Source organism: Penicillium chrysogenum (assembly GCF_028827035.1).
Source record: "Penicillium chrysogenum strain IBT 35668 chromosome Unknown utg000005l_segment0_segment0, whole genome shotgun sequence".
Classification (NCBI taxonomy): domain Eukaryota; kingdom Fungi; phylum Ascomycota; class Eurotiomycetes; order Eurotiales; family Aspergillaceae; genus Penicillium; species Penicillium chrysogenum.
In genome coordinates this window covers 2,433,202-2,459,633 of record NW_026622753.1, presented here as the reverse complement: position 1 = coordinate 2,459,633, position 26,432 = coordinate 2,433,202, and the positions used below count along the sequence as shown (strand labels likewise).

Sequence of the window (26,432 nt, the reverse complement as noted above, 5' to 3'; positions counted from 1 at the left end):
TCTCTTGTTACTTGGCCCATAGACATGGATTTGGCAAGGAACATGGGCTTCTTTTGGCCACTTCGTTGGAGATTTTCGAAGCGGTGGTTTCTGACGACGTGGCTGCTGGAGTGCGGAGGGGAGCGCGAGGGGAGGGAGAGTGCGGGAGAGAGGGCAGTAGAGAGAGAAAGTCGAGTAAAGAGGGAAGGGGAAAAAGTCTAGAGAGGATATTCAACCAGTAGTATTACCATAGTGTGCAGTAGAGCAATGGAGACATTTGAATAAGAGAGATGAAAAGTAGACCGGCTTGCCCAACACTTTTCTATCAACTCTACGTATGTATTCATTCAATAATGCCCTATGTTATTTGGCTATCTCTATATGCTGAAATGTTTCAGACGAATCCGGTCAAAAACTCACCCTCAACTGAGCAGTGAGCGCGCCTCTTGCTTGGGCTCAATTTCGCGTTAGAAGTGAGACATACCATTGTGCTAGACTTGAATCCTTCATTTGAAGTAAAGCAATACCAGACCAATGTATGTTTATCTTTATAATTCTGCTCCATCACTCTCATACTTGCCTCGCTAATGCAAGGAGAGACTTCAGTGATGACGGGATGTTCAATTGTGACGTCACCGCTGCTGACATAACTTTGCGGGGAAACCGAGATGTGATCGCCGATTGGCTGTACCCCGATGCTGATCCGGAGTCCTTTGGTCCTTCCTTTATTTCATCCTTCATTCCTTTTCATTCCTTGTTCAACTGTGACTGGGAGTGTCTGAAAATCAGTCCTTTACTCCCATCTATTACAATCGTCTTTGTCTTGAGAGGCCTGTGCAGACAGACTCCGCCGAGATCAGTACTCTTATCACCGTACTGTATAAGTGGATCCGATCGACAAAGCCATTGACTACTGCAAGAGCCACCTGATCTCCAATAGCGCTAGAATAAATTGTCAGAAATAAAGAATACTTCGAGTTTCATATACGAATCTCGAGGATTCACCATGAGTTCCTCGGCTGCAGTGTCAATCAGAAAGTTGGGGCCTCGAGTCATTCGCCCGGTATCTCCCAAATTGGTGGCCACGCATCCTTCAAATCGGAGTATATGGCGATATGCACGAAACGGTCACGGAGACAAAACAGAACATATGTCACGACGTTCTGACAAATGCCAGCGATACGTTCTATACAATCAGCGAAAGCCCGAAACTCGCCGTGGTAGCAATTCTGCTCCCAGCGATACACATTCGCACTGGAGCTGGGCAGCTTGGCTTTCTCAGTCAAGTTTCTCCTACCCCCCCGCTGGCCGGGTGAGGAGTCTCTGGGGCTCGGATTCAGGGCAGATGCACCAACGCATGGAGTTGCTGAAAAAGTACATAGAGGCAGACCCTTACAGGGCTGTCTTTGGCCGCCGATTGGATCCTTTTCAAAATTACAACAAGAACAACACTTCATTGAACGGTTTCCTTCAGTCGCTGTCCAGTATGGAAAAGCCACCCAATTCTAGGCCGAGAGTAGACAAGTGGCAAACGAGAAGTGACCCCAACCATGTTGGACCGCCGCACATGTACGACCCTGTCAGTGGACGCATGGCGCCTATACCACCGTCCACTGTACCCGAATCCAGCAAGACGGAAGCAGAAACCACCTCTCATAAAGCGGTCGACTGCCCCCCAGGCGCCGGAGTGGATGCAAGGTTTGCCCACAGCCCTAGTTTAGCCGAAGATGGACAGTTCCAGCCGGGAAACACGGGACTGAGCCGTGAAGCCCCGTCGAGCTCACATTCTACCGTTGATTGTCCTCCAGGCAGTGAGCTAGATGTACACTTTTCCTCAGTCCCCACCTCTCAAGATGCCCAGGGCAGGGCTCAAGTGTCTCATGAAACCAAGCGAAACCCCTTTGTAAATATCGATTGCTCTCCTGGAAGTGAACTGGAAACATTAATTGTTTCTGAATCTATTCCTTCCACACAGTCTCAGCCGGACATATCTAAGGTCAGCGAAAACACCAATGAATCGAATCTGGATGCTGGTTTGACTGCTGGAACCAACGTGAAGTGCTTCCCGAGAAGTGAGCCGGAGGCCAGTTCCATCTCTGGTCCTATCAGTCGCTCTGTCCAGGATTCCCCGTCTGGGTTAAAGATGCCACCGCCGAACAAGCAAACTGGCATTTCAACTGATTGCCCACCAGGCAACGAGCTGGAGGCAAAGTTTTCTTCTGAGCCCAATAGTCTCAGTCTTGAGTTTGATGGCCCTGTTCATCAATCTAGTAACAATGTCGCCGCGACAGACGTTCAAGAAAGCTTCGAGTGCTCCCCGGGTAGTGAGATTGAAGCACACATTTTATCAGAATCAGCCAGCCAGGACATTGCCCAATCTGAAGCCCAGACCTGTGTTGATTGTTCTCCTGGGAGCGAACTGGAGGCAAATTTTATCTGCAACCCGGCTTCAATTGAGGAAAAGAAATCACAGCCAGGAGTACACACTGGCCTTGATACATCCAAGATGGCCAAGAATGTTGTCGATTGTACACCAGGGAATGAGTTAGAGGCAAAATTCGGCTCTGAGATGGCGAGTGCCGAAGGTCCAGATGAGAATGAGGATATGAGCGCCTTGGATGCTACTGAAATTCGCTCTCGTTATGCTTCTTTGCAACCCAATCCGCTAGATTTCGATGCTTCCGAAGACCGCGTTGGTGACTTCATTCTTAAAAGCCAGAATCTCACCACTGAAAAAGGAGAGAAACGAGCAGCGTCCCAGAGCCCTTCCCCTAAATTCCATATTCTCGCTTTCGACGCGTCGACGTCACGAGTCTCGGCCACACAAGCAGACTCATTCTTCGGTGTCGACGAAGATGGTCGGCCAAGTGAAATTCTGTCTCGACTGCACAACCCTGCCAAATTCCTGCCCTATTTCGAGAAGATGCAAGAAGATGGTTACGAGATTGCAACCGGCGGAGGCAACATCCTTGTCTTCCGGAAGACTCTGAATCCCCCTCGTCACACTCTCGCAAATACTGCAACCGACCCAGAGCCAGCAATTCACGCAGAAGTTGCCAAGCGTCTTCGCCACGACTCAATGGACTCCACCGCCACATACGCCGGAGCTCCTTGGCAATCCACCACTGAGGTGAGCAGACAGTAGAACTGTCTATTCAGGTGGCTTCCTAACAAGTCGACTTAGCCTCCTTCAGCAACTGGTTCCTCTAGATCAGAGCGCGAACCAACCACAAAACCGGACTCTTCGTTTCGCAAAGTAGGCCGCGGAATGCTTATTGCAGGCACAGCCACTGCATCGACGTGCTATGCTATCGGAGTAATAGTCGAGTTCTTCCGCACTGGCGGGAAAGACGGGCGGGGAATTGATGGGTTCACTGTGTTTGAGTCGGATCGACGTCGTCGAGAGTAGGCTGTACCGGTGGCAGCGACCGGCTTCCATTTTGCGGTTATTGCAAGCTAGTCATTAGCATTTGAACCACCCTAGAAAGGTAATTGGACGCAGATTTGATGGGCAACCCCCTTTTATCCTACCTGCTATTGTCTTTTCTATCTTGCGGGATATAGGGCTGCTTTTAACTAGATCCAGGTATGGAATCAAGACTAACATTAAATATGATTCTTTGATGGGATAATGAATCGAGACTGTAGTTTAATTCTATATGAGGCCTGTTGCAATGTCCGAGCTTAGGCCCGTATTCCTTTGCCAAAAGCTCGTTGGAATTTGTTCTGCTTTTCATTTCTCCGGAAGGGTTCTCTCCAGACAGGAGCAGGACTTCTCGTCATAACGTGCGTGTACAATATAAGCCGGTAGAGCCCAACAATATACATATTATACGGAGACTGAGAGAAAACATGATAATAAACAAGTACCACTATATCAAGGGTATCGAGGTGTTGTATTTATTGTTCTGGGCAGTTGAACAAAACAGTTAGATTCCAACCAACTTTCGCCCAGCTGTTTGGATAATAGCTGCTTCCTAAAACCAGCAGTATACCTAGGTATAATAGAAGCAGTGGCACGGGAGGGTTGCATTCCCAGTCTGGCTGGAACAAAATATCGTGGCCAGTAATCTTGGTCGTGCGAAAGGGGACGTGCGAATACCTTGACCAAATGACAGTTCATATCTGTTTAAGACCAAAACATCTGCCAGAAGAGCGGATACCTTGGACAATATTACAGCGACGACATGCTTGACCTTCGGGGTCGACATTTCCGATGTGCTGGCCGAGTATTATAATCTCCAGGGCTGTTACTCCGCATCCTGCATACTATAAACTTGGAGATTCCCGTATGCAACGGCCAATTGACCACATTACTGAGGCCCTTGATTGTTCTGACTGCCAGGTCATATCCAACGCTCAAAATTATTGGCTGTAAGTTGTCGTTCAATGTGGTGGTAGAACTTCACGCTCCGCTACTATACAGTGAGTCAGTATCCGGATAACTAACATAAAAGCACAAGTGAGTATTCAGGGCTAGTTCACTGCTTTTAAGCCCAGGGTTGACCTTTGGGTTTGAATTTTGGCTTCAATGTCAGAGGCACTGTTGCCTGGAGTTACCCCAGGGCTCGCCGGCAATGTAAGCAGCAAAAAAGACGTCTCAATGCTGGAGAGTTGAAGGTGTGTACATTATATTGGGAAATAGAAGCCAAAAGGGTGTGTATATAATGGTATCTGCAGATAATACAGCGAAAGAGAAGAATCTGGAAACAGCAAGGATTGTCAAGGTCAAAGAAAAAGAAAAAGAAAAAGAAAAGACGACAATTCGAGAACGACCGGAGTCGAACCGGAACAGTCAGGTAGTGGAAGATCCTAGGCACTTCCCTCGTGGTACACATGGCGAAGCATGTTACCACTAGGCCACCTGCTGTTGGGTCCCTACTACTTGACTTTGTCTTCCTTTTCTCTTTGCTTATGCACAAAATCACACTATATCCATCACCCTTATAATCCCATTGCACAAACATGCTCTGCAAACTTGGTGATTGTCAAACTTGGATCCAACAGCTGCCCGAAAGAAATATCCAAACCCAGCTCCTTGAAGATCCAATTCCGCAACTCAGCCCCAATCATACTAGCAACCCCATATCTGGCAACAGACCGATTGCATCAACATACGAGCAAGCTTCGCAATAAATATGAATAGGATGGATATCAAGTTTACACATGTACATTGTAGAAGCTATATTAATCATTCCTGTTTAGCTTCAGACTCGTGAGTATAAGACTATATTGAGCTTGGCTGGTCTACGGAAAATAAACATCCAACTCAAATTCAAAGGGAAATGATACCTAGGTAGGACCATACCATACCTACCTACGTAGGTAGGTAGAGTTTCGACCGTGTAAGCAAGGTTTTGTACATATCAGGCAACAGTAAATTGACCATCCACGGATGGTTTCAATATCTTGTATGGCCATCGCGTGGCAATGAATAGTCGTTGATAAACCTTTAGGGGAAGAGCGATGTAGATCACGCTCGGGGCTATACGCAAACACTGTGCATACATAGATCGAAAATACTAAATTGACAATTGTAGGACATACTGGAATACGTTCGTGAATGAACTCTATCCTATCTAGGATCTGGGGTCTTGATATCTATTGGATATATTTGCTTCTCCAATGTTTCTGTTTCCCTCAAAGGACAGGCAATGCGTCATTCACTACTGTGGTGTATCATCGGACCATCATGAGTAGATAGATGCATCGACAACATGAATCTAGTATGCAGTGACAGCATTCACTTGGGCATCTATGGCTCTTGACAATATGCTTTGATATTGGCGCATCTAAGCCCACACATGTACACAGAGTGCTTAGCTAGGATCACGTTCATAGTGGGGGTAGCAAAAGGTCTTCAGCCTCATGCTCTGACCCCAAATATTTTCCATGGATCATTTTACTATGCTCGACATGGGCAGGATCACAGCCCCGTCGGATGTGTGCAACACTGTATGTACATTGCTATGACATCATACAACCTCAAATAGCAAGGCGGGAGAGATCCCCGTATCCGCAGGACGAGATATAATTGCGCCAGAAGCGGAGACCCTCGATTCCTTCTTCTCGGCAGAGAACCCCCGATCTTCAGCCATCTCCAGCTCTTCGGCAGCCACCCCGACACTCCATTTGAACCGATGCGCAGCTTCTTGTGCAGTAACGGCCCGACCGAAGAGGGACCAATCCCAGGGAACAGGATCATCGGGGGGAACTCGCTGGAGCTCATCCATCCAGGCCTGAATCTTTTCAATAGTCTTCTCGTCGTTCCAGTCATATCGCTGCACCACAAGAAGGCCACTTTTGAATCGTCGTAGACGAACTGGCAATTTGAGCTTTTCCCACAGCTCCGCTGCTTTCTGAAAATCCGAAGGACTGGCCAATTCTACTCCATTACGGGACCGATTGAAGAGAGCCCAGAGATCAATTAGACTCATAATTCCACCTTCACGCTGCAAAATGCCTTTTCGGTCATCAGTGAGATTCTCGGCCAAGTCACGCGCAAGTTCTGATAAATAAAGGCTTTCAGATCCGGAATTGAGCATGTCTTTTGTCGTCACCATCCCGAGAGCCGCAGCAGACTCTGACAGCACAGCGCTGGTTTCTGGAGAGCTTTCATTAGTAGTCATCCCAGACTCACGCGCGAGAGTCTCGGCCAGCGCAACGATCTGCTTGGCAGAGGCCATTAAAGCCTCCAGATCTTCGAACGCGTTCCCTATGACCAGCTCGTTTTTCTTCCGGGCTTCCAGCCCTCGGCGTTCTAACCCCGCGATACCAACCCCCGAATGTCGTGGTGCTGGGGATAGAGTACCTTCAACGCTAGCGACAGGAGAAGGCAAGCCCTCCGAGGAGGCGCCTTGCGACGGCGAAGGCACTGGGGGCGCATTCTGCAAGAGCCATTTTCTTTGAACCAAGGCTCCTCTAAGTCTTTCGTGGAACGTCTTATCGCCACCGGCACGAAATGACAGTTTGATGCTCTCACTAACTTCCGTGTTCGCGATGTGCGACTGCTCAAATAACGGCGCAGGAGAGTCTACACGATTAGCGCTCGCTGAGCCAGCAGATAAAGGCGCACCACAAATCTCGCATTCCACGAGAGATGGGTGGTTCACAAAGGTACACCGTGGGCAAGGGACAGTTCCCCTGGACCCAGAACGCGATAGAGACGCCTTGGCATTTGGTTGGTCTGTATCTTGTGCAATGGCTGGTGATGCAACTGAACTCAGCAATGGAGACTCCCGGCTGGCTACTGCACTGATCGCTGCTTTGAGAACAGTTGTAAATGGTGGTTTGATGCCACATGCTAGACAAGGAGGTAAATTTGTAGCCGCATTAGCCGTTGCGGGGTCGAAATTGGACGGAACTGGGTTGGAGAATGAGCATATGGGACATATCCAAGTGGCATTGATTGGCTTTGGAGATAGTGGGTTCTGTTGGAAGTTGGTCTGTGGAATGTGAGAAAGTGACAGCGTTGGCTGAAGGACCGATTGTTGGGCCACAGCTGGGCTGGCTGTTGCGCTGCTCGACTTATCCGTCTTCTTCTTCTGCGGTTTCGGGTATATGGTGAGCTTCGGAGATGACTTCAGGAAGCCAGCCTTGAATCCGTGGGTTTGTTAGTGATTGGCCGAGAGTAAAAGCCTCAAAAGCAAGATGTATGCATGTCGCACCTGAGACTCTACTCGATCGATTTCTTTCAGATCAATAGCCACTGAGTATTTCCGTGGGTCCTCGGCCGCAACATAGCACACTCTGTGGGATGTGAGATAGGCATGGCCATTTTGGTAATTCTGGATTTTGTATTTCCTTTGCCTCTAATCAGCACCCCGCATCAGGAGCATCATCATGAGCTACTTACCCTTCATACAACCCCACCGCATCCTGGACAAAGAGAAGGATCTCATCGGGTAACAGCAAGGGTCTGAGCGCAGTAGTCAGATCCAGCGACTTGAAGAACATCTAGTAGGTTCAACCAGCTCCCAACATCAAGGGGATCCATAAAGAGAGAGAGGCATGTCATTTAAGCCAAGGCAATTGCGATAACCCGATAAGGCGGGATGTGCGGACAAACAAAATTCCGGTGAGTAAGCGAGTATCACTCACCGTCACGGGTCGAGTCTGTGTGAACTTCACTCTCACCCTCCCCCGGCCCGTGACCATCTCATCTTGAAAATAAACGTTCACCATCTTTTCTCTCATCCCAAAACCAGTACCAGCTGAGGAGTAAGAACAAAACTTGGTTCTTCCAGCCCTTCCTCGAGTCTTGCCCCTTCGTAGCTCTTTACTTCCTTTCATCTTGTTTCTTTGTTGTTCCCAAGTCTTGCATCTACGATGAGTTCCAGCGTACCACCTTGGCGTTCTACCGCCCCAGCCGCAATGTCTAGTGCATTTCCTTCAGCTGGTAAGAAAAACAATTTCACCCGAGTCTCGGTCTCGTGTGAAGAGACTAACAACCTGCTAGCGGCCCCAGCATACACTCCAGTCCAAGCGCGTCGTAGCCTCGCTCATCATACCACGCCAACGAATGGAACGGTTCCTCGTCAGCCCACCCAGTCGGCATCACCGGATACAGAAGGTCGGGCGCGAGTGGAGTTCCCACCACCCGTACGCTCGTATGTGCAACGCTGCTTTGCCCCCGAAAACCAGGTTGCAAGCGTGAGCATTCCAGAAATGCAGGAGAAGTTGAGGCACGTCATTACGGAAGCGGCCCAGAATAACAAGTTGGGATTGATCGACTGGGAAAGGCTACCTTTGCCCCAAACTATGGTGCAAAATGAACGCAACAAGATCCTGGCCAACCCCAGCTCTTCAAACTGGGCGTCCAGTCACCCAGCTTCTCCGGGGGATGCCACACGGAAGCGGAAGTCAACTGATGGCCATCATTCGGAAACTGGATCGCCACCATGGAGAAAAGCTAACCGAAATCGTTTTGAAGATCGAGTTACTCACCCTACCACAGAGAAAAAACCACGCATAACACTGGACCAGTCTAGTAAGTCCAAAGCTAATTTGGAGATGAGGAGGAAGCGTTTTGAGGGAGTAGGGGGCAGCGGGAACTCTCCCTCTTCTCCTGCAGGATCGCCGATGCGTGCTGCCGACGCGGATCAAGGCCCCGTTGTCGGGCGATGCCAAACATTGGAGAAGAACTATTTCCGATTGACCTCTGCTCCCAACCCGGACAGTGTTCGTCCTCTGCCTGTTTTGCAAAAGGCCCTGGATCTATTGAAGAGGAAATGGAAGCAGGATGGCAACTATGGTTACATCTGTGATCAGTTCAAGTCTTTGCGTCAAGACCTAACGGTCCAGCGCATCCGAAATGAATTCACTGTCGTTGTCTACGAAATTCACGCGCGCATCGCCTTGGAAAAAGGGGATCTTGGTGAGTACAACCAGTGTCAAACCCAGCTACGAGTGCTGTATGCGCAGCAGCTGGGAGGACACCCGACAGAATTCAAGGCCTATCGTATTCTCTATTTCATTTACACGCGGAATTGGACGGCGATGAACGACGCATTAGCCGATGTGACTGCAGAAGATAAGAAAGACCTGGCGGTCAAACATGCCCTGGATGTGCGCTCTGCCCTTGCACTCGGGAACTACCATCGTTTCTTCCAGCTGTACCTTGATACGCCGAATATGGGGGCCTACCTCATGGACATGTTTGTCGATCGTGAGCGGTTGAGTGCTCTTGCAACCATGTGTAAAGCGTGAGTCTTCTGATTTCCTCGTTCGGTTTTAGCATTCTAGCTGACATTTTATTGTAGATACAAGCCAGATGTCAACATCCGGTTTATCACAGAAGAGCTTGGATTCGAGTCCGATGAGCAGACCGCACGTTTTGTTCTGGACAACTCCTCCGAAGAACTGCTGGAGGAGAGGAACGGCGCTGTAAGGCTGTTGACAGGCAGAGCAGGCTCACTGTTCGATCAAGCCAAAGCAGCCGCCCACCGTGTCGTCGATATCAAAGGCCAGATCTAACCAAGTCCTCACTTGTCCATCTCTTTTTTCACGCCAAGGATCGTAAACCGTCGGATCTCAGTCAAGGCCATTTCGTTATTTTTTCCCCTTTTCCTTTTTTGGCGTATTTTCAAAAGCGGCAGGCGTTCACCACGTACATGCACACATGGATATGACTTAGCCTTTCGAGTGTTCTTGCCTTTTCTTTTCACTTCTTCGCCTTTTCCTGCTCATTCTCGTCGACATCATCCTCCGGATTTCTTTTTACAGGGTTGCCAGTGGAATTACGACTATACTAACATCCCCGGCGTGGTCTGATTCTGGAGTTGATGGAGTTTTTCGGAGCACCAGAGAGCGAGGCATGTGCTCTTTGACTCGATCTGATGGAGAGGGGTGGTTGCATATTGGCATAGTAAATACCTACAGCATCCAATCTATCCAGTACTTATCCCGTACACAGAGTTCTGTCTTGACTCGCTCGCCTCCAATTTCGGTAACGTTCGAATACATAGTCGCCACATGGTAACTAGGGCCAACGCTGGGTCGAACCAGGAAGCGAGACATATGTATCAATGTGAGGCGAGTCAACCTTGGTCGAGACCCTTATGCGGGGACGTGCCAAGCAGCACAATTCATGCCCTACCTATGTACCTACCTAGGTAGCTACGGGAGTACTCCGTAGGGCAATATTGATGTAAATGTGGCCGATGATCGACATTAAACTAAGTTTCTTCAGTTTGCCAGTGTCTTTGTTATTATATTTTAGCTTTTAATCCTTGTATCCACCTAGGTAATATTCGAGATGAAATTTCCTCTGCATACAGTCGGCAGATTGCAGGAGCCGCGCATTCCTGGTCAGCCCCAGAATTTTAATTTAGGAATATATACGGATATTTTTTAAAAAAATATTAACGGAGAAATTGTTCTCATCCGATTGGCTGTATTCTGGACCCTTTGTTTTTGATACATCTTTCATATCCATTTTCTTTGTATGTATCCTAAATTATTAGAATTTCCTAAAAATCACCAAAATAGAAAGAGCTGGCTTTGAAAGGACCCGTGGACGTCAGCATCCGCGGTTTAGGCATGGTTGAACTATGGTTACAAGTGGGGAAATGAGGGGCAAAGATACTTCTTTTTCTTCTTTTTTCGTTCCGTGTACCTTTTCAAGTCTGTACCTGTACTACCTAGGTATGTGCAATAATGTATGTATCTACTCCGTAAGTCTATAAGATATGCCAAGGTATAGGCAATGGTAAAATGGAGAGACTCGGACAGAGTCGCATTTAGTCTAGTAGGGTGTGATTTCGTTACACTAGCTGCCGGCGGTGGATTATCATTTGTCTGCCCAACGGCGGCAATCAATACGACTTGTAATCTAGGCAATATGGATCTCTAGATGGCAAATGTAGAGGCGGAAGGCGTATTGGAATACGGCTGCTTCTTCTTTTTTTTTTAAAAAAAAAAAAAAAAAAAAAAAAATAATTTATTGTTCCAGAGCCCTTTGACTAAGACATCTGGGGTTTTTATCGAAGTACATAAAAGTGTATACCGAGGCTCGACCTTCAAAGGTTCCAAGGTTCAGAAATACATAGCAATCTTGAAGGCTGGCGTCATACTGTATTGGAATGACCATACGATCCTTTATAAAGGTTCATTGTCCTTGATATAAAGATCAAAGACCACATGTGTAGTACTCCGTATAGATATATAGATGTGCCTGGAATGTCTAGAATACAAATAATTATCCACATCGACACAAGACCATCCAAAGATCATAAAGCAAAAACGCAAAAAGCGGGCCCCCTGGCAATCATCCAAGCCGCGTGGTTGGAACCGCAATACGGATTACGCTGGTCAAGGTATACATTTGACTAAAAAGAGGCTGCTCCTCCTTTCCTCCCCTTTGCATCTCTCCTTGAATCCTTCTTTTAACTCTTCTACCATGAAGGTGAGTTTCTCTCGTTTCCGAAGTATTACCTAGTATCGTGTTTAATTAATCCGGTTTCGAAACAAAATAGGCCTTTAGGCGATCCTTGAAGGGGGAGAAAGATCCCAAACACCATCATATCTCTATTACACCCAAGTCCGCTATTGCGATTCTACCCCCGAAAAAAGTGAGTTGGCGCAAATTCGCCAGTTGTGTTGAATTCGCCTTTTAACCCCTCGCCCCTCCTTGTCCCACTCCCGACTTGTTCTTGGCAGTGGCTGACCGCATTTCCCAAAGGTAATCAAAGCGCTTTACGACTACCAACCGGAGCCGGGGACCTCGCAAGAATTGGCATTCAGCAAGGGAGATTTCTTCCACGTTATCAGCAGGGAGGACGATTCGGATTGGTACGAAGCGTGCAATCCGCTGATCCCTAGTGCTAGGGGGCTTGTGCCCGTCTCCTTTTTTGAGGTTATCGGCAAAAACGAGAGGGATAGTGGGGGTTCCGGCGAATTGTCCAAACACCACGACTCAGGATTCTCCGACCGCGGTCTTTCCCATCCAGATTCTTCCACCAAGAACGGCGCATTCAGAATGTCTGCACTCAAGGGTCAAGGCGCCATGGTTTATGGAATTGTCCAGTACGATTTTCAAGCGGAGCGACCCGATGAATTGGACGCGAAGGCTGGAGAGGCCATTATCGTCATCGCCCAATCTAACCCCGAGTGGTTCGTCGCCAAACCTATCGGTCGTCTCGGTGGCCCAGGTCTGATCCCCGTTTCTTTCATCGAATTGCGTGACATGCAGAGCGGGCAGGCCGTCACCGACCCGCTCGACGCGGTGCGACGCGCCGGTGTTCCCAAGGTTGAGGAGTGGAAGAAAATGACGGCGGAATACAAGAACAGCAGTATCACACTGGGCAAAATCGAGGGTCACGGCGGTGGCAATATGATGGCTGTCACCTCGGGCATGGAAAAGATGTCCATGGGCCACCAGAGTCAAATGAGTCAAAATGGCAATGTCTATGTAGGCGAAATATCTCACTCACATTTGCGAGTCAAATTACTAACCGTCGATGCGCTTGAGCAGGACCATCAACGTAATGCCAGCAAGGGAACTTTGTCACAAGTGCCTGTGTCACAACAGCAGGGCCACCAACTTCTCGTCCCCGTTTCCGCCTATATTCCGCGCTACTGTTTCGATAACGACAAGTATTGGTACATCATCGAGGCGAAGATGGAAGACGGTCGCTGTTGGGAGCTGTCGCGTTACTACCATGATTTCTACGACTTCCAGATCGCCCTTTTGACTCAATTCGAAGACGAAGCTGGCAACCGTGGCCGTGGACGAACCCTCCCTTTCATGCCCGGCCCTGTCACCCACGTCACGGACGCGATTTCCAACGGCCGGCGCCAGAATCTGGATGAATACATTAAGAAGCTTCTGTCTATGCCCCCGCATATTTCGCGTTGTCAGCTTGTGCGCGAGCTCTTCTCTCCACGAGAAGGAGACTTTGAGATCGACCCCAATGCGTTCGGCGAGGACGCCCGGTTCTCGGGTGGATCCCAGCACTCCGGCGGCGTGGACCCCCAACAAACCGTGTCGCGCCAGCCTTCACAGCAGCAAATCAATGCGTCCACCGACCGGGTATCCCAACAGCGTGCCCCAGCACCCACGACCTACGCCAATGGTGGCCCGCCGCCAATGAACCGCCAACCTAGCTCCATCACCCAAACTTCTGGCGCATCGGCCAACAGCGCGATGAAGGTCAAGGTGTTCTTCCAGGATGATCTTATTGCGATCCGCATCCCATCTGGCGTGAGCATGCAGCACCTCAAGGACAAGCTATGCGACCGGTTGAAGATCCAGGACGAGATCGTTGTGCAGTACCGTGACGAATCCTCTGGCTCCTATATCGATCTCTATACCGATCAGGATCTGGAGAACGCCATGCAGCGGAACACTAAGCTGACTCTCTTCGTCAGCATCGCATAAAAAGCACTTATTTCCTTCCCGGTGTTGCGGTCAACGATAGACTTGCCCTTGATTTCGTCGATGAGGTTATTGTCAGCCTCATATTAATGTTTGCCACGAGTAAGGTTGGTGCATTGGAGTTTTTGAATGATGCATGGTTATACTCTGATTTGATTTCTTCTTTTTCAAACTGGTCATCAGTTCTTTGAGCGATTTCACATGGTCCATGAGGACGAGATCGCGGTTTAACGAATCTGATGCGAGATGTATGGCATGGTTTCCTTTCTATCTGCCTGTTTTTTTTTTTCTTGATTTTTTCCTGACTTTTTGGTTCCTGCGACGTCGCCTTATGGGCTTTCTCATTTTCATTTCTGCCTCGATTTCGCATCAGATCTACATCTCATCCTATTCTGGATCATACCCCGGTCTGCCTGCTTCTGTGTTATGTACATATTTTTTCTTTACTTCTCGTGCATATACCGGGGCGGCCTCTTCGCATGATAACGGCTCAACCGTGGTGTCTCACGGCTCTTTCTGTACCAAATATAAGTCTTGATAAACTACAGTTTAGAAAAATTCGCGCCATGCCATAATATAGAGTCACGTGATTCCGACCTAAGTTCTTTTTCCGACCCCAGGATCGGAATCTATCGGTTTCCCACTAGATCTTCTGATAATTAGTTCAAGAGTTGCAGGGGTGTATATATACTGTGTGTCTGTTGTAAATCGCTATCTATAGCCCGGTCCCTACCCGCCACCACCCCGAAGGCTTTCCGGAGGAAAAACAAATCCTTGCCTCCAATACAATACCTCGGTTAACGCCTTCGCATTGCAACCGCTCTCCGCCAACTAAACCCAACGCCGAGTCCACCGTCGCAACACATATAACCTCCAAAAAAGGGACGCCAATGAGCCGCCCATCGGCAAAGCTATGCGCGGAGTGCTTCCCGAGCGCGCTGCGGGCGCCTCGGGGCCTCCGCCCTACGACGTTGCGGGGTGCCGCTCGTAGATCCTATGCCACGGAACAGAGAGCACTCAATACAATACGACGGCCGAATCAATCTCCGCTGGTACCTGTGTCTTCGGAGAGGATCCGCCCCCAGCTGGCTGTCCAATCACCCAGGCGGAGTCTGGCTACAGTCTCGGACGCCGAGAAGAACACCACCGCTCCGGCGCACGATGGGCCCATGCGGGAATATGATGTGCGTGTGCAGGAGGGGAGACTGAGGGATGATGAGTACCAGAGAGGTATGTTGTGGCCAACTCCGACGTGCAGTTCTAGGCTGACATGCGCCATTCCTCAGGGATTATCCAAAATCTACAGGACCTCTTTGAAGCGCTGAAAGATTACAACCCGCCTAAAGTTGTTCACCCCAAGCCCGAGTCTCTGGACCCCCAGCAGAAGTCATCCTTCTTCGGGTCTTTGTTCGGCGGCGGCGCGAAGAAGAAGGAAAAGTCTGCTATCCCCGATAACCTTCCGAAGGGGCTGTACATGTATGGCGACGTCGGGTGCGGCAAGACTATGTTGATGGATCTGTTCTTCGATACGCTGCCGCCGAATATCAAGAACAAGACACGCATTCACTTCCACAACTTCATGCAGGACGTACATAAGCGCATGCACGTAGTGAAGATGAAGTATGGAAATGACTTCGATGCGCTGCCGATGGTTGCTGCCGATATTGCCGAGCTCGCGGGCGTGCTTTGCTTCGACGAGTTTCAGTGTACGGATGTAGCCGATGCAATGATCCTGCGACGGTACGTGTGCTCTCTACGGACAGACGGACAGGATCTTATCAAAAGCCCCAGCTGACAATTCAATAACCAGGCTTCTCGAGATCCTCATGTCCCACGGCGTCGTTCTCGTTACCACATCCAACCGTCATCCAGACGACCTGTACAAAAACGGCATCCAACGTGAATCCTTCATCCCCTGCATCAACCTCCTCAAGACCGATTTGAGTGTCATCAACCTCAACTCCCCGACGGATTACCGCAAAATCCCCCGGCCCCCGGCTGCGGTCTACCACCACCCACTGGGCGAGGACGCACAGCAGCACGCGGACAAGTGGTTTGAGTTCCTGGGCGACCCTACCAATGACCCGCCGCACCCAGACTCGCAGATTGTCTGGGGCCGCGAAATCAAGGTGCCCCGTGCTAGCGGCAAGGCCGCGCACTTCACCTTCCAGCAGCTCATCGGCAGTGCGACAGGTGCAGCCGACTACCTCGAGCTTGTCCGGCATTACGACGCGTTCATTGTCACGGACGTGCCGAGCATGAACCATACCCAGCGTGATCTGGCGAGACGCTTTATTACCTTTATCGATGCGGTATATGAGAGCAGAGTGAGTAAAGAGCAATGTCACTGTTCATATTTTCTTTTAATCATGCAACCAATTAATAATCCACATCAACAGGCCAAACTAGTCCTCACAACCGAAGTCCCCCTAACGAACCTTTTCATCTCCGAGAACGACGTAAAGAAAACCCTCAAAGGCGACGGCGACCACTCAGATCTCTCCGACGCAATGCGCAACCTGATGGACGACCTCGGCATGTCTGTCCAGGCGCTGAAGAACACATCTATTTTCAGTGGTGATGAGGAGCGGTTTGCGTTCGCACGTGCGCTTTCCCGTCTTTCTGAGATGGGAAGTAAGGAGTGGGTGGAGCGTGGATTGGGGCTTGGAAACACGCCTGCACAGAATAAGGAGGAACACGACGCTTGGCAGAAGACGAGGAGTCATTGGAGTGAGGATAATATGTAGCTTATGCTTGTCCTCTTTGCCTTTCCTTTTTGTTCAGACGCTACATCGTGCTATAGAGAGATACCTGTGCACATAGATCGAGTTTGGTGTATATAGCATAGCTTTTGGAATTATTATCCTGTGGATTGTTTAAACAACATATTTCCAAGGTTGGTACATAGATCTGCCTTATTTTAATTCTCCGAGCCAGTTCCCCACGATACATCCGTATATTTGAAATACTCGGACGTGATTTCCACTTCTGATATCAGGTGCCGTCACACTCTTCTCCTGGATAATCCAAGTGCACTAAGAAGCCCGAATCCAGGCATATATTCACGTCATTGGCCACCTATAATCGACATGACCCCACTATTTAAGTGCTTATGTCTTGTATTGCCAGTGGGAACTCCCCATGGTCGACCACCCAGACAGCACAGGCAAAGGTTAACAAGCTATATAGCTCCACCTCCGCAGGCTGCTGGAAACTGCCCCGCCAATGAAAGGGGTGCAATTCACAATGCCTCTTGTCTATTCTATTTCATTAGGGGTCCTCCTGTCGGCATTGGTTGGTAAATCGCCCGGCTTACGGGGTGTAGTCATACTATGGTCATTCTTGCAAAGCGGCTTACTCCAGGCTGGACTTGATGACTTGGGTATTCGCTTCATATAATTGTACAATTCCATTCGTTGGTAGATGTAACTGGGGGAATTACATCATTGAAGTCGTCCTTGGGGGGGCTGCACAGTGATCAGCTTGGCTTTTATATATAAAGTGCGAAACTCAGCCTGATACACACTTCGTCTACTCTTTCCAGCTCTTGGTATGATTGGTATCACCACACATACTATGGCAACCAATCCAAACTCCAAGACCGCAGATGGCAAATATGACGATCTACGAAAGGACACCGTCGATATCCAGGACAAGCAGCACATGACAACCGACCATGGCGTCAGAATCTCCAACCCAGACCAATGGCTCCGCGTCGTAGACGAAAAGAAGACCGGGTCCTCACTCATAGAGGACCAAATTGCCCGTGAGAAGGTACGTGCACGCCCACATCCATCCATGCATCCACACATACACCAATCTATATCCGGACAAACAACTAAGCAACACTAGATAACGCGCTTCGACCATGAACGCATCCCAGAGCGAGTAGTTCACGCGCGAAGAACAGGTGCCTTTGGCAAATTCAAACTATACGAAAGCGCCGAAGACGTAACAACCGCCGGGGTCCTGACCGACATCAGACGGGAGACGCCGCTGTTCGTGCGGTTCTCGACTGTGCAGGGTAGTAAGGGCAGCGCGGATACGGTGCGCGACGTGCGCGGGTTCGCCATCAAGATGTATACTGCGGAGGGTAACTGGGATATTGTCGGGAATAACATTCCTGTCTTCTTTATTCAGGACGCGATCAAGTTCCCTGATGTTATTCATTCTGTTAAGCCCGAGCCGCAAAACGAGGTTCCGCAGGCTCAGACTGCGCATAATAATTTTTGGGATTTTCAGTATATGCACTCGGAGGTTACGCACATGAACCAGTGGGTTAGTATCTCTTGTTCCTATTTGGGTCGTTGTTGCTGAGGCAGTTCGTGGCAGATTATGTCCGATAGGGCTATTCCGCGGTCCTTCCGGATGATGCAGGGATTCGGTGTGAACACCTTTTCCTTGATTAACAAGGCCGGCAAGCGTCATTTCGTCAAGTTCCACTTCACCCCAGAGCTGGGTGTGCACTCGCTGGTCTGGGATGAGGCGCTGAAGATCGGCGGCCAGGATCCCGACTTCCACCGGAAAGACCTAGGGGAGGCGATCGAGGCAGGGCACTTCCCGCGCTGGAAGTTTGGCATGCAACTCATGCCCGAAGAGAAGGTCGACAGCTTCGAGTTCGACCCTCTGGACGCCACGAAGGTCTGGCCTGAAGAGCTAGTGCCCATCCGTTACATCGGCGAGATAGAACTCAACCGCAACGTCGACGAGTTCTTCCCTCAGACCGAGCAGGTCGCATTCTGCACGAGCCACATTGTGCCCGGTATCGACTTCTCCGATGACCCTCTCCTTCAAGGCCGCAACTTCTCATACTTCGACACGCAGATCTCGCGACTCGGACCGAACTGGGAGGAACTACCTATCAACCGGCCAGTATGTCCATACATAAGCCTAGTCAACCGCGACGGACAGGGTAGACACCGTATCACAAAGGGGAAGGTGAACTACTGGCCGAACCGATTCGAGGCCGACCCGCCCGCGACAGCCGAACAGGGTGGCTTCGTCTCCTACCCGCAGAAGCAGCAAGGCGCAAAGAAGCGTGCGCTGCCAGATAAGTTCAAGGAGCACTTCAACCAGGCGCAGGTATTCTACAACTCGCTCTCACCGATTGAAAAGATGCACGTAGCGAAGGCATTCTCCTTCGAGCTGGACCACTGCGATGACCCTGTCGTCTACAAGCGCATGACAGAGCGTCTATCAGCGATCGATCTAGACCTAGCCAAGACCGTCGCGAAGAACGTCGGTGGCGACACACCCCTGAAATCGCCAAAGGAAAACAAGGGCAAAAGAGCCAAGGGTCTGAGCCAGCTGGAATTCATGCCGGAGAAACCTATTATTGCGACGCGCCGCGTTGCCATCCTGCTCGCCGACGAATTCGACTTTAACCAGTATACCACGATGAAACAAGCGCTTAATGAACGCGGTGCGTTTGTTTTCACGATCGGTGCGCAGCGCCAGGGTGTGACTGCCGAATCTGGGCAGAGGGTTATTCCCGATCACTTCTATTCTGGGGCGCGGTCGACGCTGTTCGATGCGGTCTACGTGCCTGGCGGAAAGCACATCCAAGCGCTGTTTAAGAATGGCGTTTTTAAGCACTGGATCTCCGAGTCCTTTGCTCATCTTAAGGCCATTGCTGGTTCTGATGAGGCTGTGCCATTTGTTGAGAAGCAGATCGGGCTCTCTGAGGTCGAGGTTGCGCAGAGTGGCTCTCCGCTAAAGGAGTCATATGGTGTTATTACGGGCTATGGAGATGCGGTTTCGTTGTTGAAGGTGGGCACAGTTGGGCCTGATGCGAAAGGTTTGGCTGAGCGATTTATCTGGCATATTTCTCGACACCGTAACTGGGCGCGTGAGTTGGATGGACTTTCTGACCAGATTGCTGCTTGAGTTGGGTGCTTTGTGTGAAACCAATTGGATATGTGGCCAGGTTCTATCCCTTTTTGTAAAACAATCTCAATCACGAATTCAGGGTTGTATAGGTGGATCTCACATTCAGATGCTGTGATACACTGCGTAAGTGGTAAGCCTACATTCTTCGGCTGATCTGCGACACACAACCCCAATCCACAAGCTCCTTTAAGGCTGGGGTAATATTTTCCTGGTAGATTCCAGGCTGTCAAGGTCCTCTGCCAGATTCTTTTGGGCCTATGGAGCGGCAGTGCTTAGTAGTTATGCCTAACCCTTCCCATATGACATACCCCAACCGCCATTAGCAATGATACACCACAACTACAGAGACACCGAACCATTTAAGTCCAATGCATTAACAGAACCCCCTTTAGTACTCAATCTCCCCGCATACCACATCCCCATATCTCATAGTCAAAGCTACCTGGTAGGCCACCTCTCGAGACGGAGAGTTACACGGCGGAATGTTGGACCATCCATTGCTTTCTGAACTGAGACTCTGGAAGGCAGAAGTATTCACACTCTCGCAGCGGAAAAATGTCCCTTTCGTAAATGACAAGCTACGTTTCTGAACTTTTGTTCGTTCCGTTTCATTTCCTTCTGATATTGAGTCTCCGCAGTCATGGGGCTTCATCTATCACGCTCGACACGGCTGAGCGTTGTGATTGGCATATCAACATGTTTCTTTCTGGCTGAGATTTCCCGTCGGTTGCCCTCTTTCTTGTTTTTGGTAGTAGTTGTTTTTGGTATGAACGTCGATGTGCTGATACCGGGCTAGTGGGCTTCTATACCCACTCTATTGCTCTGATTGCGGATGCTTTCCACTATGTAGGCGTTTTCAGGTGTGGAGTTGGAGATTTTGTTGGCTAACATACATCGCAGCTGAATGATTTAGTTGCGTTTGTTATTGCTCTTGTTGCATTGAAGGTAAAGTGTGCTCGGTTGTGTGGTGGTTCTGGTGCTGATGTGAAATGTAGAAATCCGAGCGCAGTGACTCGCCTAAGGAGCTTACTTTTGGTTGGCAGCGGGCTCAGCTGCTCGGTGCCTTTTTCAATGGCGTTCTTCTGTTGGGGTTGGGTATTAGTATATTTTTGCAGTCCATTGAGCGATTTATTGCCCTGCAACGTGAGTGCTATCGTCCAGTCTGGATGTTGATCTCCTTTTGATAATAACTGACGGTGCATCTAGACGTGCACAACCCCAAGATGATGTTCGCCATTGGATGTGTCGGATTGGGCCTGAATATTATTAGCGCAGTCTTCCTTCACGGTAGGGTTCGTGGGATCATTGTTATATATCACGCTGACAGTACCCAGAACATGGACATGGACACGAACACAGTCATGGCCATAGCCTATCACCCACAATTGAGACACCGGTTCTTCACCTCGGCGAAGAATGCCATGATTCCAGCACCAAGGTAGGCAGCAAAAATTTGAGGAATTCAACCAATGGATACAGGCTGACACAGCTTAGCATGATGATCACGAACATCTTCATTCCGAAAAGCATCACTGTGCAGACTCAGGCGGCCACAGCCATGATCATGGTGGCCACGACCACGGTGATCTGGGTATGATGGGAGTGTTGCTCCACGTCATCGGCGATGCAATAAATAACCTGGGCGTCATGGCGGCCGGTCTGATTATCTGGCTCGCAGCACCCCATACTAGCCGATACTATGCCGATCCCGGTGTGAGCATGTTCATTGCTATTCTCATTATTCTGTCGTCATTGCCTCTGAGTAAGTGAGGTTCCAGCAGAGATAGCTAAGGAAATAGCGAAGCTGACACTTCTCCAGTGCGCCGAGCCGGGATGATCCTGCTAGAAAGCGTGCCCACAGGTGTTGACATGGGCGATGTCAAACACGACCTAGAAAAGGTACTTCCACCTTCATGTCCACGTATTTATTTCGTTACTAACAATCACTAGATCGAGGGAGTCGACTCCATCCACGAACTCCACATCTGGCGCCTCAACCAACAAAAGACCCTTGCCTCAGTGCACGTTGTGGTGTCCGACGACTCTGTCGAGAATTTTATGAAGACAGCCCGGGTGATCAACGAGTGTTTCCACGCCTATGGAATCCACTCAGTTACACTACAGCCCGAACTATTGGAAGTTGACGAGGTTCCCCATGAATCTTCCCGGTGCCAGGTTATCTGCGGGACGGTGTGCGAGCAGTTGACTTGTTGTGGATAAAAAAGGACGGAAGTATTATTGTTGCACCCCATCATGTCAAGGTGGCCAACTCTTCCCATCAACCAGCCAAGTGGCCGAGCAGTAACTCAGCCATCGCATCTTCCTTGGTCTAGTGGTGATGATTTCCGCTTGTCATTAACACCGATAAGCGCGGGAGACCGGGGTTCGATTCCCCGAGGGAGAGATTTCTTTTTTTTTTTCGTTCTCTTTATGTTATTATTAATATGATTTTTGAATTAATACCTAGGTACGTAGTGAATAGTGTTTTTAAGGAAGATATAAGTCATACCTGGAACCAGCTTTTGCAATAGTGCACTTTCACCAGTGTCGTGGTCTACAATCAGAGCTCTGAAAACTGGTTGATATTGGTCTGTGTGTGCATCCTCGTTCTATCCTGAAGCTGAAGGAAGGACGGAACACGTTCAATGTCGCTGGATTATCGTCCTGGATATTGATGGCTTTCGCACCTGACTCCTGGTGAAATAAGCGACCGAAATATATTAGCCGAGGTTTCTCTCGATTATACCTCGAAATCTCCACAAATTGCGGTATTGGAGTACAAAGAATAGCCTGGCGAGCTTGGAAAGTGATCCCTTGACGGACGGATTTTCATGTCAGAGAACTGCCCTCGTAAGAGCAAGTCTCGCATTACGCCTTGAAAATCATATCGCGAGACATAAAGGTGTACAATATCACAACCTATCGATATTGAGTAACTCTGAACGGAATCACTCCGCGGCCCATTCCTTAACCGAAGAGAACTACATAGTTCTCTTCCCCACAGGTCTGAATGGAAAGCAAGTTCCGATTCCGAGATAGTCATGTAGATCACACAGATTGTGTGCGGGGAAATGTGTAGGACGAAGAACTGCCTTGTGTCTCTCTTTCCTCTTTATATATCCCAGTTTACACTCCGAAACCACCAGAGGTATACCCCGCCCCTGTTCCATTTCAACTTCACTCTTCAATATGACTCGTAACTGGGAGAGCCAAGCGCAAAAGGGCAGAGACATCTTGAATAATTCTATTCCGAAACAATGGCTTCTCCCCGTCGACAGGCTGCCGCCAGTCTCACAGAAAAGTGTGGTGGACTTCCCCCGGAAAAGCGGGTTGTTGAGTGAGCGCGAGCTCATCATCACTGATATGTCGGCCACAGCACTGGTGACCGAGATGGGCAATGGAAAACTGAGCGCGGAAGAGGTGATGGTTGCATTCTTGAAGAGGGCAGTGCTGGGTCATCAACTGGTGAGACCAAGAGACCCGGCTTTGTATTTTCAGTGTTGACAAGATTGTTAGCTCAATTTCGCAACGGAATTTATGACAGATGAGGCAATCGCTCGCGCCAAAGAGCATGATGAGTACTACAGACGCACTGGAAAGCTGGTGGGGCCTCTGGTAAGCCTATATACCTACCCGTTGAAGTTTATAACGGCAAGGTTCTAATAAAATAGCATGGCATACCAATCAGCGTCAAAGAACACATATCAATGAAGAACCGAACATGTAACACAGGATACGTAGCTTGGTGAGTAGATATCCACCACGACAACCTACACTACTGACAAGCAATAATAGGGTTGATAAAGTCACCACGGAAGATGCCCTTCTCCTCCAACTCTTATCCAAAGCCGGCGCCATTTTCCATGTGCGGACTAACCAACCCCAGTCACTGATGGTACGTCGACACATTTCAAAGTAGTGGTATATCCCATAACTAACACCATCTAGCACCTGTGCTGCAGCAATAACATCACCGGCACAACATTGAACCCACTCAATCGCACTCTAAGTCCAGGCGGGTCCTCCGGCGGCGAAGGCGCCTCAATGGGCTTCCGTTGCGCACCACTAGGGATTGGGAGTGATATCGGCGGATCAATTCGCTGTCCCGCAGCATTTTGCGGTGCGTATGGCTTCCGCCCTTCCTCACTGAGGAACCCGGTAACAGGGCTTAAAGTTGCTGCTTCTGGCCAGGAGACAATCCGTGGCGTGGTGGGTCCGATGGCTAGTCGCTCGATTGAGGATCTAGAGCTGTTCCAGCGAGCTGTATTGGAGCAAGAGCCTTGGGATATTGAAACGTCGCTGATGCCTGTGACGTGGAAGTCGGCTGATCCGAAGCGGGATATGACTGTGGCTATTATGTGGGATGATGGGTATGTCGTGAGCCAAATATATGTCTGCTGACAGTGTGCTAATCCATTTTCAAGCTGCGTCCGCCCCCATCCACCTGTCACTCGCGCTTTGCGACATGCCAAGGAGAAGCTGGTAGCGGCAGGTGTGAAAGTCGTAGACTGGAAGCCGTATAAGCATCAGCATGGTTGGGAAGTTATTGTAAGTGCCAATTGTTCTCTGGGCATGCACGCTATTACGCTAACATAGTCCAGCGCGCCCTATACTACCCGGATGCTGGCAGCAAGCAACGTGAGCTACTTGCCGAGTCGGGCGAGCCAGCACGCCCACTAACCGATTGGGCTCTCTCCTATGGCCAAAGCATGCCTCTTTCCCACCCGGAGGCATGGGCCTTGCACGACCAGCGCGATATCTATAGAGACGAGTACCACGCTCTGATCAATAGTCGCGGTGTTGACTTTATTCTTTCCCCGACATATCCTGCTGCCGCGGCGGTGATGGGCGAGTCGCAGTATTGGAATTATACTGCAATCTGGAACTTGGTGGACCTGCCTTCTGTAGTGTTCCCATCAGGAATCACTGTGGATCCTAAGGTAGATGTGTTGTCAGAGGAGGACAGGAAGTATGTCCCCAGGGATGAGGTTGATGAGAGGGAATGGCGGAAGTACCAGGACCCGGAGAGATACGAGGGCGCGTCGGTGGGATTGCAGATTGCTGGGAGGCGGTTCAAGGACGAAGAGACCCTAGCGGCGGCCAAGGCTGTTGAGGAGATTGTTAGAGAGAAAAGGCACTCGAAAATTTGAGGGGCTCGGGAATGGATACAAATTTCTTTGATTCACTTTTTAACATTCACACGTCAGCTATGTCTCTTCGTAGCAAAGACCATAGCAAGCGGCGTAGCAGTTTTCACTTTCTTCCCCTCAAAGGCTCTCTCCATCTCATCCCAAAGAGGATTAATTTCCGACTCTGATACACTCGGTGTCGTCCAGGTAGATGAATAGCCCCTAAACCAGTCACAGTCCTGCTCATCCATCCAGTCCGCATCATTTTCCTCCCAAACAATCTCTTCCCCATCCCTAACCTGGCTCTCCCCGATTCGATCATTAATCTTAAAAGCCTCAATAGTCCCTTGAGCATTAACATACAACCTCTTCACCCCCTCCCAATCCTCCACAGGGAACCCTAGAGCCTCAGTCCCAGAATTCAAGATCCTCAGCGCATGATCAAGCATCGGGTCATGAACCTCACCCGCATAAAACGAACAGACAGCCTCCCAAGCCCTCTGAGCCCTCTCGTTCCCAACAATGCGCGGATAATTATAATGCGTAATAACAAGCGTCCCACCCGCGCGTAATTCCCGTGCAAACTCCGCAATTGCAACATTCGGCCTCGTCCAGTGGATACACTCGCATGCCATGATAAAGTCGACCGAGCCAGACTGCACGGAGCTCCTTTCGGCACTTTCCTGCAGGAACCGGAACCTGGATTCAGACAGACAGGATTCCTCAACTAGGACTCTGCGAGCGAGTGCAGTGTACCCGTCGTTCGGGTCTGAGACGATCACTTCGTTGAAGCGGGGAGCTAGACTTGATGAGACAATCCCACAGCCGGCGCCAATGTCTTGGGCAACGGACCAAGCGGCGTGGGGCTTTTGGGAGTGGTAGGTGAAGGCTTTTTCGAAGAAGGAGGGTGGGTAGACTGGGCGGAAGGTGAGGTAGTCGGACCAGTCCACGCCTTGGTTGGGGTTGAAGCCGTATTCTCCGGTGGGTGCGGTTTCGCGTGGCATTCTTGACAAGGACATTTGGGAAATAATTGAACAGTCGGAGGCGACGATGGTGATTTGTGCTAGGGGCAATAGGGGGTATTTATAGGTTGTTTAGTTCATGCGAACAGATATTATTTCGCTATTTGTCAATTGCAGAGCTGCACAGAAGTACGGGAACGAGAGAGTGCGTTGTCGTTCAGCCGAAAATGAGACCCGCTAAAGGATCTGGGCTGGTGAACTGGACTGAGTCGATTCGTTGAACTCTAGGAATGTTAACGTCTTCCAATCATAGGGGTCCTTACGGAGAACTTCGATAAGATGTCGAGATCTCGGTGAACATCTCGGAGAACATCGGTCACGTCGATCTCAGATCTCGGATTTCTCTTTTATGTAGGCCTCGTCACAGCTAGATCCATCACATAGTTGGTTTGAAATACTCCACATAGAATGTAACTATGCTCGAGTTCTTCTAACTTCAACTCCCTCGACCCCTGCTGAACGGTGGGGCTGGTGGAGGAGCCGTGGAGCTGCCCCTATCGGTGATCTTCAATAGTGCCGATGTCGATCTCCTATAAA

At 49.6% G+C, this 26,432-nt stretch overlaps 9 protein-coding genes across 9 annotated transcripts; 7 read left to right on the top strand and 2 right to left on the bottom strand.

The window, feature by feature from the left end:
• Window positions 1-985: 985 nt before the first annotated feature.
• On the top strand, window positions 986-3,388 carry N7489_009337 (uncharacterized protein; the record flags this gene model as incomplete). Its single annotated transcript, XM_056715087.1, has 3 exons — window positions 986-1,042; window positions 1,157-3,109; window positions 3,164-3,388. 3 exons carry the CDS (start codon window positions 986-988, stop codon window positions 3,386-3,388), a joined length of 2,235 nt encoding a protein of 744 aa, XP_056562709.1.
• A 2,566-nt stretch (window positions 3,389-5,954) lies between these two features.
• On the bottom strand, window positions 5,955-7,935 carry N7489_009336 (ESCRT-II subunit protein VPS36; the record flags this gene model as incomplete). Its single annotated transcript, XM_056715086.1, has 3 exons — window positions 5,955-7,574; window positions 7,647-7,782; window positions 7,835-7,935. 3 exons carry the CDS (start codon window positions 7,933-7,935, stop codon window positions 5,955-5,957), a joined length of 1,857 nt encoding a protein of 618 aa, XP_056562708.1.
• A 417-nt stretch (window positions 7,936-8,352) lies between these two features.
• Window positions 8,353-9,954, top strand: N7489_009335 (uncharacterized protein; the record flags this gene model as incomplete). The annotated part of the gene is made up of 3 exons (XM_056715085.1): window positions 8,353-8,377; window positions 8,438-9,683; window positions 9,741-9,954. 3 exons carry the CDS (start codon window positions 8,353-8,355, stop codon window positions 9,952-9,954), a joined length of 1,485 nt encoding a protein of 494 aa, XP_056562707.1.
• Window positions 9,955-11,878: 1,924 nt separating this feature from the next.
• On the top strand, window positions 11,879-13,858 carry N7489_009334 (phosphatidylinositol-3-phosphate-binding protein BEM1; the record flags this gene model as incomplete). The annotated part of the gene is made up of 3 exons (XM_056715084.1): window positions 11,879-11,884; window positions 11,955-12,050; window positions 12,161-13,858. 3 exons carry the CDS (start codon window positions 11,879-11,881, stop codon window positions 13,856-13,858), a joined length of 1,800 nt encoding a protein of 599 aa, XP_056562706.1.
• Window positions 13,859-14,745: 887 nt separating this feature from the next.
• Window positions 14,746-16,602, top strand: N7489_009333 (AFG1/ZapE family ATPase; the record flags this gene model as incomplete). The annotated part of the gene is made up of 4 exons (XM_056715083.1): window positions 14,746-15,085; window positions 15,142-15,595; window positions 15,666-16,182; window positions 16,255-16,602. 4 exons carry the CDS (start codon window positions 14,746-14,748, stop codon window positions 16,600-16,602), a joined length of 1,659 nt encoding a protein of 552 aa, XP_056562705.1.
• Window positions 16,603-17,431: 829 nt separating this feature from the next.
• N7489_009332 (uncharacterized protein) lies at window positions 17,432-19,741 on the top strand (the record flags this gene model as incomplete). Its single annotated transcript, XM_056715082.1, has 3 exons — window positions 17,432-17,629; window positions 17,708-18,133; window positions 18,188-19,741. 3 exons carry the CDS (start codon window positions 17,432-17,434, stop codon window positions 19,739-19,741), a joined length of 2,178 nt encoding a protein of 725 aa, XP_056562704.1.
• A 643-nt stretch (window positions 19,742-20,384) lies between these two features.
• N7489_009331 (putative di-, tri-valent inorganic cation transporter) lies at window positions 20,385-21,964 on the top strand (the record flags this gene model as incomplete). The annotated part of the gene is made up of 9 exons (XM_056715081.1): window positions 20,385-20,466; window positions 20,541-20,590; window positions 20,645-20,689; window positions 20,740-20,887; window positions 20,951-21,031; window positions 21,079-21,182; window positions 21,239-21,506; window positions 21,564-21,643; window positions 21,695-21,964. 9 exons carry the CDS (start codon window positions 20,385-20,387, stop codon window positions 21,962-21,964), a joined length of 1,128 nt encoding a protein of 375 aa, XP_056562703.1.
• A 969-nt stretch (window positions 21,965-22,933) lies between these two features.
• On the top strand, window positions 22,934-24,894 carry N7489_009330 (putative glutamyl-tRNA(Gln) amidotransferase subunit A; the record flags this gene model as incomplete). The annotated part of the gene is made up of 7 exons (XM_056715080.1): window positions 22,934-23,209; window positions 23,261-23,359; window positions 23,416-23,489; window positions 23,540-23,639; window positions 23,693-24,114; window positions 24,169-24,292; window positions 24,346-24,894. 7 exons carry the CDS (start codon window positions 22,934-22,936, stop codon window positions 24,892-24,894), a joined length of 1,644 nt encoding a protein of 547 aa, XP_056562702.1.
• A 53-nt stretch (window positions 24,895-24,947) lies between these two features.
• N7489_009329 (class I SAM-dependent methyltransferase) lies at window positions 24,948-25,892 on the bottom strand (the record flags this gene model as incomplete). Its single annotated transcript, XM_056715079.1, has 1 exon — window positions 24,948-25,892. One exon carries the CDS (start codon window positions 25,890-25,892, stop codon window positions 24,948-24,950), a length of 945 nt encoding a protein of 314 aa, XP_056562701.1.
• Window positions 25,893-26,432: the final 540 nt, after the last annotated feature.